Below are 14,987 nucleotides of genomic sequence, written 5' to 3'. Positions count from 1 at the left end.
AACTATATAAATCCTATATTATAGTTTGCTTTCATAGCCACAAAATTCTTAAATGCAAACGCAAAAATATGTTCTAATTTTTAGTCAAAAAAAACTACAAACGAACTTAAAAATTTTATTAAACGGATGAATAACATTTTGATCCATTTAACTTGACATGACATTGCGATAAAAACACAACAACATTTGCTTTAAAAAAAATCAAAAAAATATTATACCATATCATGCATAAGCATGACGGTGTATGAATGGCGAAAAATTCTAAAGTATTTTATAACTTATATTGTGAATGCGTTTTTGTATCTAAATCTAAGTTTTTTTTTGTCATCTGTTCTATTATGAACAGTTTAGTTTACTTTGTAGTTTGCAAAATATGTACAGACTGATATCATGACAAAACAATCTCATTGCATTTAATTGGATTTTAATAAGAGGAAAACTAAAATATATTTTAATCATATGTCATCGTAGCATTACATAGAGTCACAACTTAAGCTTTAAGATTTTTATCAATTAATGTCTAGATTAATAAAAATTATTATTATTTTTTTTTCTTGTGAAAAATATAAACTTGGTAATTACGAAATTGTAAATTTATCTTGAAAATAATATCAAAATAATATTTTCAATATATATTGAAAACAATTAAAACTAAACGATTGCTTATCACACGAAACAATTTTTAACTGGACAACAATTTCAAAGGAAACCAATTAATGGTTCAAAACGTGTTTTGACTTTTCGAACATGACATGCGAACAGACGACGTCAACCATACATATCAAAAAAGTTTAATTCTATAGAAAATTGTTATTAAACCAATGAACTAAATTAAAGGAAACAGTTTTATGTTTAAAAATAAACTACGCCTAAAGGCATATTACTCATACGTCAAGGTGTCATATACATTTTATAGGAGAACTCCTTTCCCATTTTTAAGCCAAGTGCTACTTATACGATTACTTCTTCTGTATTTATGTATGAATATCCTTTCAAAATGATTGCTTTTCTGTTGTTATTACATATTTTTATTATTAAAATAAAATTTTTCAAATACGTTTTCGTTTCCATTAAATATTATTTTATGTTTATTTTACAATTTGATGTATTATAGTAGAATGTGATTGTTGCATGTTGTACGAACACAATGTTTACAGAAACGGAATTGAGGTGTATGTGACCTAAATTACAAAAAAAAAAAAAAGAGTTTAAATATGTAATTATTATTACACATAAAACGATATTTACTGCCAATTAACCTAAAAATACTTGCAGTCCATAATATTTGAAAGATACGTCCACTACATACATATTCATAGTATTAGAGGTGTTCAAAAGTAAATTGTAATTCAGAATTCTTGAGTCACTAGACTATAGACTAGACTATATACTAGACTATGGACTAGACTATAGACTAGAATATAGACTAGACTATAGACTAGACTATAGACTAGACTATAGACTAGACTATAGACTAGACTATAGACTAGACTATAGACTAGACTATAGACTAGACTATAGACTAGACTATAGACTAGAGTATAGACTAGACTATAGACTAGACTATAGACTAGACTTTAGACTAGACTTTAGACTAGACTATAGACTAGACTACAGACTATACTATAGACTAGACTATAGACTAGACTTTAGACTAGACTATAGACTAGACTATAGACTATAGACTAGACTTTAGACTAGACTATAGACTAGACTATAGACTAGACTATGGACTAGACTATAGACTAGAATATAGACTAGACTATAGACTAGACTATAGACTAGACTATAGACTAGACTATAGACTAGACTATAGACTAGACTATAGACTAGACTATAGACTTGACTATAGACTTGACTATAGGCTAGACTATAGGCTAGACTATAGACTTGACTATAGACTTGACTATAGGCTAGACTATAGGCTAGACTATAGACTTGACTATAGACTAGACTATAGGCTAGACCATAGACTAGACTATAGACTAAACTATAGACTAGACTATAGCTTGTCTATAGGCTAGACTATAGACTAGACTATAGACTAGACTATAGACTAGACTATAGACTAGACTATAGACTAGACTATAGACTAGACTATAGACTAGACTATAGACTAGACTATAGACTAGACTATAGACTAGACTATAGACTAGACTATAGACTAGACTATAGACTAGACTATAGACTAGACTATAGACTAGACTATAGACTAGACTATAGACTAGACTATAGACTAGACTATAGACTAGACTATAGACTAGACTATAGAACAGACTATAGACTAGACTATAGACTAGACTATAGACTAGACTATAGACTAGACTATAGACTAGACTATAGACTATAGACTAGACTATAGACTAGAATATAGACTAGACTATAGACTAGACTATAGACTAGACTATAGACTAGACTATAGACTAGACTATAGACTAGACTATAGACTAGACTATAGACTAGACTATAGACTAGACTATAGACTAGACTATAGACTAGACTATAGACTAGACTATAGACTAGACTATAGACTAGACTATAGACTAGACTATAGACTAGACTATAGACTAGACTATAGACTAGACTATAGAACAGACTAGACTATAGACTAATTTGTAAGTTGTATAGTCTATTAGACTAGACTATAGACTTATCTATGGACTAGACTAAAGCCAAGACTATAAACTAAACTATAGATTAGACTATATACTATACCAGACTAGACTATAGACTAGATAATAGACTAAACTATAGACTAGAGTATAGCTAGTCTTTAGACTAGACTATAGGCTGGACTATAACTAGTCTATATAGACTAGACTATAGACTAGACGATAGGCTAAACTATAGACTGCATTATATATAAGACTAGACTACAGCTAGTCTATAGATTATACTATATACTAGACTATACATTATATTCTACACTATAGGCTACACAATAGACTAGGCTATAAACTTAATTATAGATTCGACTATAGACTATATTATAGAGTAGACTACAGACTAGACTATATACTAGACTAGACTGGACTATAGAATATACTATAAATAATATAGTCTTTAAACTCGGACTATAATAGTATAAATTACTCCGATTACAGTAAAATATGCATTCTAACGGTAGTGCAACTATCCTACCACCTTTCAAATACTCTTCAAATGAAATTCTTATCTCTAATGTCATATCAAATTCTTCAAATATTCTAATTCCATCATTTGTAGTTTAATAGTTTCGTGTCTATTAAAATAAACGAACATTAGCAAATGCATAAAAATAATTGCGGGAGCAAAACAGAAGTATTCTCCTAATATTCAGGGTATTTGTTTTCAACCCAACTTTTAATAGACGCCTTCTAACCAAACGTTATAAATTAAAAATTCACTTTAAAATTTCTTCTACCATAATTTTTAATGAAATTTGTTGCTGTTGCTTCTAGGAAAATTTTTATGATTTTTTTTTCGTTTTGCATATTCATATAGAAAGTAAAAGTGTTTTATTGTTATTAGGATAAGAGTTTGGATAAATTAAACTCTGATTTGCATGTAACTATGTGACCCATTTTTGTTCGCATATGAATGTATGATATTCAAATATATTTTGCTTTTCGTAAAAACAACAGACAGACTTGATGTTCTAAATTACACCACCGTAAACCTTTTGTAAGTCATAAAAGCTTTTATGTTGATTTTCTATATGGATTTGTATGCATGAGTAGGTAGAGAAGTGTTTGCTATATGGTGCCTTTGAGAGAGATTCCTTTTCTTTCATGTGAGTGTGGTGGCGTTTGTAATTATAATAATCATCATAATCTTGTTTATCATATAGCCGTCATCATCGTTGTTGTTGTCGTCATCGTCGTCGTCAACAACATCCAAATCGACATGTGCACTTTGGTTCTTAAATACCCGGCAGTTAGGGGTGATTGTTTGACTATTTAGGGTTTTCCAAATCTTAGATTAAACTTACTACCCTCTAGATTACTTAGAGACACTAAAGTAATGATTGTTTCTCTCTCTTTCTCTCTTTAAACAAATTTAAGTTTGATCGAACTTTTTAGATATTTGAACTTGTCGGCGTTTCTAGTTTCGTTTATTAAACTAATTCTTACAATATATAAAAATATGTTTAAACTTTTCTATCCCTAAAACATAAAAACTTTCTGAACATGTGTTAGTTAAAGTTTATATGCATTCTTATGTGTATGTGAGTAATGATGGCCAACAGTTAAACATTTAAGAAAACATTCAATGGTCAGTGTGCATTTAGCTGGCGATTGCTTATGTTGTATAGAATAGTAATTCTGTGAAAAGTATAAAGTTTTACAAAAGAAAAAAAAACTTATTTGAAAAATAAAATACTTTTGTAAAGCATATCTTTAGGGAGTTTTTTTCATAAAAACAAAATAAATAATATTTCCGTTTCCTTTGTGCTTTATTCTTTTTAGAGCTGATGGCTTAAAAAATGGGACTCAGCAATAATGATGATGCTATGAATAAAATTCCTTTAAAATCAGTGACAGATGATGAGAGAAAAATGGCGGTGAATTTATACATGACACAGCAACAGCTGAAGAAGCGAGGAGGGAACAAAGGTATGTATAAGTAATGAACAACAGATTACCATCGAGCAATGTTTAGAGCTAAACAGATGGGAAAAGATTAATTTCCCAAAAAAAAAAATCCAACGAAGAGCAGAGTAGGCTAGAGTATAGAGTCTTATCGGACTGGAGTACAGGATCACTCAGATTAGAGTAAATAAGAGCAGAGATTATAGTCTGACTATAAAAGTCGACTCTATCATGACTAGACTAATAGGCTGTAGTCTGAATACAGTTGAGGCTTTACTACAATACAGGATGTAGCCTGACTAGGATACAAACTGTATTATGGAAAAAGTAATGGTTATAGACTGCTTAGATTAGTCACTGTTAACTGATTAAATCAGTAGCAGTAACCCGCTTGAATAGAGGGTGTAGACTGCCTATAATAACGGCTGTAATTATTGGGATTTAGTTGGACTATAGTGGATACTGTGGATGAACTAAAATAGATGCTATAGTCTGACTAGATAAGTGCTATAGACTGGCTTAAGTAAAATAGAGACAGCAGTCTAACTAAAATATTGCTGGTATTAAAAAAGGAGTAGAATCTGTGAATGAACTAAAAAACAGGATTTTCTCAGGCTAGAATGAACTGAAATAGAGATTGTAGTCTGACTTGTCTTGCTCTTTAGTCAGACTAGACTAGAAGCTATATATATTCGACTGGAGAATGTAGTCTGACTAAAGACTCTAGTATGACTAGACTGGACAGTGTAGAATGTCTTGAGTTGAGGATGTAGTCCGATTAGACTAAACTCTGTATTCGGACTAAATTAGAAGCCAAAAACTAGAGTCTGTAGTCTAAATAAATTACAGAGTGTAGTCCGACTAGGTTAGACTTTAGTCAGAATAAATTAGAGACTGTTAATATACTTATGTGAAGGACTAAGTCAGGCTAAAGTAGAGGCTGCTGATAGACTAAAACAATAGTCTGTGGTCTAATTAGACTACAGCGTCTAGTTTAGTCAGACTACAGTGTCAAATCTAGTCAGTCTATTCGGACTATATAGAATAGACTGACTAGATTTGACACTGTAGTCTGACTAAACTAGACGCTGTAGTCTAATTAGACTAGAGACTGTAGTATGACTAGTCTATGAACTGTAGTGTGACTAGACTAGAGACTGTACTAGAGGATGTAGTCTGACTAGACTTGACACTATAGTCAAACTGACTAGAGACTGTAGTTTGACTAGACTAGAGACTGCAGTGTGACTATACTGGAGATTAAAGTTTAACTAGAATAGAGACTGTAGTAGATTAGATAAGAATATGTAGTCTGTGTAGACTAGAGACTGTAGTCCGACTAGATTAGAGACTGTAACTTGACTAACCTAGAAGCTGGAGTCTGCCTAGACTACAAGCTATGTAGTCGGTCTAGAGTAGGGGCTGTGGTCTAGCTAAGGTAGTCTTTAGTCCGACTTGTTGCTGTCTGGAAAAAAATGGAGGCTTTAGTAGCCTAGGACAGGAGTTTATACAATCTAAAGTAGAGATTGTAGTCTGACAAAACTGTTGACCTTAGTTAAACAAGAATAGATACATTAGTCTGACTAGAACATTAATTGTATTCCAACTAGATTAGACTAAGATGGATACTATAGTTTTACTAAAGTATAGGCTATAGTTTTAAACAATGTATTGTCAATAAAGTAGAAGCTGAAGTCTTATTCATTTAACAAATTTTGTATGAAAATTTGATTTATAATTTTTCTCTTGTCTACTTTTAGGAGAGTGAAATTATTAAATTTAATGAAAAAATTAACAATAGGCATCATATGTTTTATTGGCATCGCCCTAATCAGTTATGTTATCATCAGCTTATGTTTTAGTGGTAAGTACTAATACAACTGTAATGTGTAATGCTTTTTACAATTATTTTTATTACAAACATTTATTTAGTTTCCGTTTACTGTAAACAAAACTATGATTTTATATTTACAATACAAAGAAAAAACTATGTGATAAATAAATCTAATTTATTTTTCTAAAAGGAAATGCACTGTATCAAAATACAACTTACACTTTTTCTGTTTTTTTTCTCTCCCTGTTCTTTGTTTTTTCTCTCTCTCCGCGAATTTTTGTTGTTTTTCTATGCTAACTAAAAAAAAATCAAAAATTACTCTGCTATATTTGCAAAAACAATAATAAAAAATGTTTATCATGTTTTACTATTTACTTTTCTTTTTATTTCCTTTAAATTGTTGCTTGCCCATTTTGTTTTGTTTGTTTTTTTCCATTTTTCCGTTATTTTTGTGCTTTTGTGCTTGTTTACTCTTTTAACGTTGTTTACATTTGGTTCTCTTGCTCTCTTGTCTGCTCTCTTTTTTTTTGTTTTTTCTTCTTTTGCATCTTTCTCTTTGTAGAATGGCCAAAATCAACAAGCACAAATCCCCACAAATTTCACAACAACAACAAAAATTCCAATACAACAACAACAGTGTTAGCAAACACCTAGTACTAGTACAACAACAACTACTACTACTACTCCAATAATCAACACCTCCACCTCAGCTACCTCCAATACAGCAACAATACCAATAATAACTCCTTCCAATAACCCCACACAACCACAACCTTTATCGCCCTTTGCTAGTCCCATACTAAGTTTACCCTCCACATTTAAATCTTCTCTTTTGTCAGATGATAACACTACATCAACAGCTACATCCGCAAATAATACACTAACAAATGAAACACTTGCTGCTTCAATAGTGGGCACAACACAAGCCGATTCAGTTGCAGCTGCTGCTGATGACATTGCCACTTTAAATGTTACCCAACCCACCGATGTGGCAGCATCAGCAACAGGTAATGATGCAGTAACAAAAGCCTCTCTAGATGCTGCAGCTACCGTAGCTTCACCAGCCATAACCACCGTCACCACGGAGGTTCCTTTACTCAGGGATATACCCATTTTGGAGGAAAATTTCACCTCAACATTGGGTGTTTTCCAACATGCTGCCGTGTGTTCAGACAAACCTCTTTGCAGTAAAATTGGCAGGTGAGTGAAAATAGTTTCTGCTACGAAAGTGTTTGAGACAAGTACAAGTGCAATGTTTGCAAATTTTTGTATGTATGTAAGTATGATTGTGTAAGTTTTTGAAAATATCCTTTTGTATATTTATAGTGTTTATTAGATTATTAGGATTATTGTTTGGTTTTGCCTGTCACGTAGAGATAAAAGTTTAATGCTATTAAGAGTTACAATTAAATCTAGCATATGTTTACTACGAAAAATTTACTTTTAACGAGGGTTGTTTGATAAGTTCTCAAAAAAAATTGAAATTCTTGACTACAGACCAGATTATAGACTAGACTGCAGACTAGACCATAGATTAGACTATATACTAAGCTACAGTCTAGACTATAGACTAGACTACAGACTAAACTATAGACTAGACTATAGACTAAACTATAGACTAGACTATAGACTAGACTATAGACTAGACTACAGACTAGACTACAGACTAGACTATAGACTAGACTACAGACTAGACTACAGACTAGACTATAGACTAGACTATAGACTAGACTATAGACTAGACTATAGACTAGACTATAGACTAGACTATAGACTAGACTATAGACTAGACTATAGACTAGACTATAGACTAGACTATACACTAGACTATACACTAGACTAGAAACTTGACCATAGACTAGACTATAGACTTGACTATAGACTAGACTATAGTCTAGACTATAGACTTAACTTTAGACTAGACTATAGACTCAACTATAGACTAGACTATAGACTAGACTATATACTAGACTATAAACTAGACTATAGACTAGACTATATACTTGACTATAAACTAGACTATAGACTAGACTATAGACTAAACTATAGACTAGACTATAGACTAGACTATAGACTAGACTATAGACTAGACTATAGACTAGACTATAGACTAGACTGTAGAATAGACTATAGACTAGACTATAGACTAGACTATAGACTAGACTATAGACTAGACTATAGACTAGACTATAGACTAGACTATAGACTAGACTATAGACTAGACTATAGACTAGACTATAGACTAGACTATAGACTAGACTATAGACTAGACTATAGACTAGACTATAGACTAGACTATAGACTAGACTATAGACTAGACTATAGACTAGACTATAGAATAGACTATAGACTAGACTATAGACTAGACTATAGACTAGACTATAGACTAGACTATAGACTAGACTATAGACTAGACTATAGACTAGACTATAGACTAGAATATAGACTAGACTATAGACTAGACTATAGACTAGACTATAGACTAGACTATAGACTAGACTAGACTATAGACTAGACTAGACTATAGACTAGACTAGACTATAGACTAGACTATAGACTAGACTATAGACTAGACTATAGACTAGACTATAGACTAGACTATAGACTAGACTATAGACTAGACTATAGACTAGACTATAGACTAGACTATAGACTAGACTATAGACTAGACTATAGACTAGACTATAGAGTAGACTATAGACTAGACTATAGACTAGACTATAGACTAGACTATAGACTAGACTATAGACTAGACTATAGACTAGACTATAGACTAGACTATAGACTAGACTATAGACTAGACTATAGACTAGACTATAGACTAGACTATAGACTAACTATAGACTAGACTATAGACTAACTATAGACTAGACTATAGACTAACTATAGACTAGACTATAGACTAGACTATAGACTAGACTATAGACTAGACTATAGACTAGACTATAGACTAGACTATAGACTAGACTATAGACTAGACTATAGACTAGACTATAGACTAGACTATAGACTAGACTATAGACTAGACTATAGACTAGACTATAGACTAGACTATAGACTAGACTATAGACTAGACTATAGACTAGACTATAGACTAGACTATAGACTAGACTATAGACTAGACTATAGACTAGACTATAGACTAAACTATAGACTAGACTATAGACTAGACTATAGACTAGACTATAGACTAGACTATAGACTAGACTATAGACTAGACTAAAGACTAGACTATAGACTAGACTATAGACTAGACTATAGACTAGACTATAGACTAGACTATAGACTAGACTATAGACTAGACTATAGACTAGACTATAGACTAGACTATAGACTAGACTATAGACTAGACTATAGACTAGACTATAGACTAGACTATAGACTAGACTATAGACTAGACTATAGACTAGACTATAGACTAGACTATGGACTAGACTATAGACTAGACTATAGACTAGACTATAGACTATACTATAGACTAGACTATAGACTAGACTATAGACTAGACTATAGACTAGACTGTAGACTAGACTAGACTGTAGACTAGACTGTTGACTAGACTATAGACTAGGCTATAGACTAGACTATAAAGTAGACTACAAACTAGACTATAAACTAGACTATAAACTAGACTATAGACTAGACTATAGACTAGACTATAGACTAGACTATAGACTAGAATATAGACTAGAACATAGACTAGAATATAGACTAGACTATAGACTAGATTCTAGACCAAACTATAGACAAAGGTATAGACTGAGGATGTATTTGTCGCCAAGAGGATTTTTTTTTGCGAAGTCTCTTAAAGTCGTAGTTCACTTCGCATTTTTGGAACAAACGCTAGTAGAAGTGAAAATTTTGTTCCCTTAAAGGGAAATTTGCTACTGTGAACTTGTTGTGAGCAATTCATTCACAATAGTTGGTTTTGTATGGAACAGCTGTTCAATATTTACAAAATTCCATCAACAAATTTTACAACCGGGGAATTTTTTTCAAGACAAAAAATTAGTAAACGAAAAAAGTGAAAAGGGAACATATTTCAAGTGAAATGATGGTTGGCAATGGGAGTGAATATTAAGTTTACTACAAGTTTAGGAGAGTAGTATACAAATGTTAAATATTTTTATCTGTCTCTTACAAATTCTTGAGATATACTATGTCGGCTCCCATCTTAATTATAAGCAGCAGATGTCCACTTTCCGAAATATTTCTATATGCGTTACCATTTCTTTTAAATTAAACTTTAATTAAAACATTTTCAAAAATTTTCCATTACAGTCGAATCCTTCAAGATGGTGGCAGTGCTGTAGATTCCGCTATTGCAACACTACTATGTGTTGGCATAACGACCTTACAGAGCATGGGTATCGGTGGCGGTATGCTCATGAATATCTATGTTAAAAGTCACAAACAAGCCTTTTCAGTCGATGCCAGAGAAGTAGCACCGTTCGCCACTACTCAAGATATGTTTAATGATGACATTAAATTATCCTTGCACGGTGGTTTGTCTATAGCAGTGCCCGGTGAGCTGATGGGTTATGAAAGAGCTCATAGTAAATTTGGTAAACTGCCATGGAAAAAGTTAGTGGAACCTTCATTGAAACTGTGTAAGGAGGGTTTCTATATGACAAAACATTTACATGCAGCCTATTCGAGTAAATTTAATAGAACAAAAAGTGATGAGATCTTAAGGTAGGAAGCCTCATGATATTTGTTTTCAAAAGTAAAAGTATTCAAATTTTTTCCTTTTATTACAGCAAAGTCTTTGTTAATGAGACCACACAAAATGTGCATCCTATTGGCACGAAATTATATCCCCTACCGGAATTGTGCAACACTTACGAATTATTAGCCAATAATGGAGCCCACGATTTCTATAATGGCACTTTAGCTAGATTAGTGGCTGAAGATTTGAAAGATTTGGGTAGTTTGGTTACCTATGACGATTTGGAATCCTATAGAGCCGATTTAGTTAGTTCGGTTACCATGCAATTGGGTAACGATATTTTGTACGCTGTACCACCGATTAGCAGTGGCACTATTGTCGCCAATGTATTGAGTATTTTAGAAGGTTTCAATTTTACAAAAGCCGATTTGCAAGACAATGAACATCGTGCTACCACCATACATCGTATTGTAGAGGCTTTGAAGTTTGGTTACGCTAAACGTTGGGAATTGGGAGATATGAGATTTAATGATGTTAGAGAGGTGAGCTCTTAGGGTAGGATGTTATTGTTTGTTTAACTAATTAATTTTCTTTTACAGTTGGTCAGCCGTTTGACTAATCCCGAAACCGGCATTCAATTAAGGAAACTTATTAATGATACCACAGTTTTGAAATCTGTACACGATTATGGTGCTCAATTTTCGGATGAAGATGATATCGGTACTAGTCCTTTAGTAGTTATGGCTCCCAACGGAGATGCTGTGTCGGTCACATCAACCATTAATGACTAGTAAGTTGTGAAATTTATAAAATTGGTTTATATATAAAACTTTTAAATCATTTTTAAAAATAGCTTCGGTGCCGGCGTTGTTGGTAAACGTACTGGAATTGTTTTCAACAGTGCCATGAATGATTTCTCTACGCCCGATCAGAAGAACTTGTTTAATTTACCACCCTCGCCTAGCAATTTCATAGATCCCCAAAAACGTCCTATGTCCTCTATGTCGCCCATGATTTTAACCGATCAAAAAGCTAATGTCCGCTTGGCGTTGAGCGCTGCTGGTGGTTCAAAAATTATTTCAGCTATTGTTGATGTTATGACAAGAGTTTTTGTGGTTTGAGCAAAATATTAAAGAAGCCATTGACGCACCCAGATTCCATAGTCAATTGGTGCCGAATGTTTTGGAATACGAGAGAGTTTATACTTTTCAGAGGTAAGTTTTTGGTTTGATATAGATAGATAGATAGATAGATAGATAGATAGATAGATAGATAGATAGATAGATAGATAGATAGATAGATAGATAGATAGATAGATAGATAGATAGATAGATAGATAGATAGATAGATAGATAGATAGATAGATAGATAGATAGATAGATAGATAGATAGATAGATAGATAGATAGATATAGATAGATAGATAGATAGATAGATAGATAGATAGATAGATAGATAGATAGATAGATAGATAGATAGATAGATAGATAGATAGATAGATAGATAGATAGATAGATAGATAGATAGATAGATAGATAGATAGATAGATAGATAGATAGATAGATAGATAGATAGATAGATAGATAGATAGATAGATAGATAGATAGATAGATAGATAGATAGATAGATAGATAGATAGATAGATAGATAGATAGATAGATAGATAGATAGATAGAGATAGATAGATAGATAGATAGATAGATAGATAGATAGATAGATAGATAGATAGATAGATAGATAGATAGATAGATAGATAGATAGATAGATAAATAGATAGATAGATAGATAGATAGATAGATAGATAGATAGATAGATAGATAGATAGATAGATAGATAGATAGATAGATAGATAGATAGATAGATAGATAGATAGATAGATAGATAGATAGATAGATAGATAGATAGATAGAAAGATAGATAGATAGATAGATAGATAGATAGATAGATAGATAGATAGATAGATAGATAGATAGATAGATAGATAGATAGATAGATAGATAGATAGATAGATAGATAGATAGATAGATAGATAGATAGATAGATAGATAGATAGATAGATAGATAGATAGATAGATAATTAAGAAAGGCAAAATTAAAAAAGTGTTACCTTTGACCTCTGCCACATAAATTCAATATTTTATGAAACTTAATTTATTTGTTTTTTTCTACTTATTTTCCCCAACGTAGGAAATTTTGAAACTACTTGCTGATAAAGGTCACGTTTTAAAGGCCATGGCATCTCCCGGTTCAGTATTATGTGGTATTGTTAAAAATTCGACAGCTATTTATGCAAATGCTGATTATCGAAAACAAGGTGGCATTGCTGGTTATTAGAATTAGAATGTGAAAAAATACATAAAAAAGCTATAGTCAAAACCCAATAACATCAAAACCAACAAAATAAAAATCTCAATTAAATGTGCTTTATATTGAAAATAATTTAAAGAAATTAAAAAACAAAACAATTTAAATAATTAATAAATAGTATTTAAACTATACAAACTTTTTGTAATGATATTAACATATAAATATAATGAAAAATATTTATAAAAATAAAACTTTAAGAATTTAATAAAATCCCATAAAAACCTTTCTTTTACAATTTAAGCTTAAAAAATCTTACAAAAAATAATAATAATTTTTTCCAAAAATAAAAATAAAATCTATTATACCAAATGGAATTAATATTTATTGACTCTTTTTAACTAAAGAAACTTTAAATAAAAATACTCTTATAACTGTCTATTTTTGTACAATATTTAATAATTTTTTTTTTATTATAAATATAATGTTATTAATTATAATAATAATGCAAAACCAATAATAATTTTCCATTTTGTAAATTATTTTTTTGATACTGTCTATAAGTCCTTTACATTGTTTTGTATGTCTCTTTTTTTATAATTATTTATAAATGATTAATTATTTTTAAACTATACAATTATTTAAAAGAAAAGAACTATTTACTGGTTTATAAAACTCCGATCTTTACACATTTCAAAAACAGTATACAAGTAATAAACTACGATAATAAATGAAATCCCATAATTTATTAAATATTTAATTGTCTAATAAATAAAAAAACAAATTATATATTTATGATAATGTTGTATTTATCATATCAATAAAAAAAAAAAGAAATTTTCTTTAAAAATAAACAAAAATTTTTGTAATTTTATTAATTAATTTGAAAAAATATTCGTTATTATAGTCAAGACTGTAGATAGGACTATAGTTATGAATATAGACAAGACTAAACTGAAGACTATAGGCAATACTATAGTCAAGACTATAGACGCTAAGCTATAGATGAGACTATATACTAGACTATAGTCAAGACTTTAGAGGGGACTACAGTCCAGATTATAAACTAGACTTTAATCAAGGCTATAGACGAGACTATAATCAAAACTATAGACGACACTATAATCAGGACTTCAGATAAGAATATAGTCAAGACTGATACTATAGTCAAAGCTATAACAAGATAGTAGACGAGGCAACGTCAAGACTATAAACCAGAATGTAGTCAAGAATATAAGCAAAACTATAGTCTTGTCTATAGTCTTGTCTAAAGTCTAGTGTATAGTCTAGTGTATAGTCCAGTATATAGTCTAGTATAAAATCAAGTCCATAATCCAGTCTTTAGTCCAGTCTTGTCAAGTCTATAGTCTAGTCTATAGTCTAACCTATAGTCTATTCTATAGTCTAGTCTATAGTCTAGTATATGTATAGTCTAGTCTATAGTCTAGTCTATAGTCTAACCTATAGTCTAGTCTATAGTCTAGTCTATAGTAAAGTATATGTATAGTCTAGTCTAGTCTATAGTCTAGTCTAGTCTATAGTCTAGTCTATAGTATAGTCTATAGTCTAGTCTATAGTCTAGTCTATAGTCTAGTCTATAGTCTAGTCTA

General features: G+C 31.2%; 2 protein-coding genes across 2 annotated transcripts in view; one reads left to right on the top strand and one right to left on the bottom strand.

The window, feature by feature from the left end:
* LOC124418986 (pickpocket protein 28) overlaps positions 1 to 14,987 on the bottom strand; it is a 76,059-nt gene that overhangs the window by 43,454 nt on the left and 17,618 nt on the right. The window lies entirely within an intron of this gene.
* On the top strand, positions 4,466 to 12,210 carry LOC111685986 (glutathione hydrolase 1 proenzyme). The gene is given in 8 exon segments (XM_046945414.1): positions 4,466 to 4,528; positions 4,531 to 4,595; positions 6,332 to 6,435; positions 7,245 to 7,605; positions 10,687 to 11,100; positions 11,166 to 11,616; positions 11,674 to 11,864; positions 11,928 to 12,210. Coding segments are annotated over 8 exon segments (1,917 nt in total). The 3' UTR covers positions 12,196 to 12,210.

Source organism: Lucilia cuprina, chromosome 3 (genome assembly GCF_022045245.1).
Source record: "Lucilia cuprina isolate Lc7/37 chromosome 3, ASM2204524v1, whole genome shotgun sequence".
Classification (NCBI taxonomy): Eukaryota; Metazoa; Arthropoda; class Insecta; order Diptera; family Calliphoridae; genus Lucilia; species Lucilia cuprina.
The sequence above is the reverse complement of the archived record's forward strand: the minus strand, read 5'-3'. Positions and strand labels throughout refer to the sequence as shown.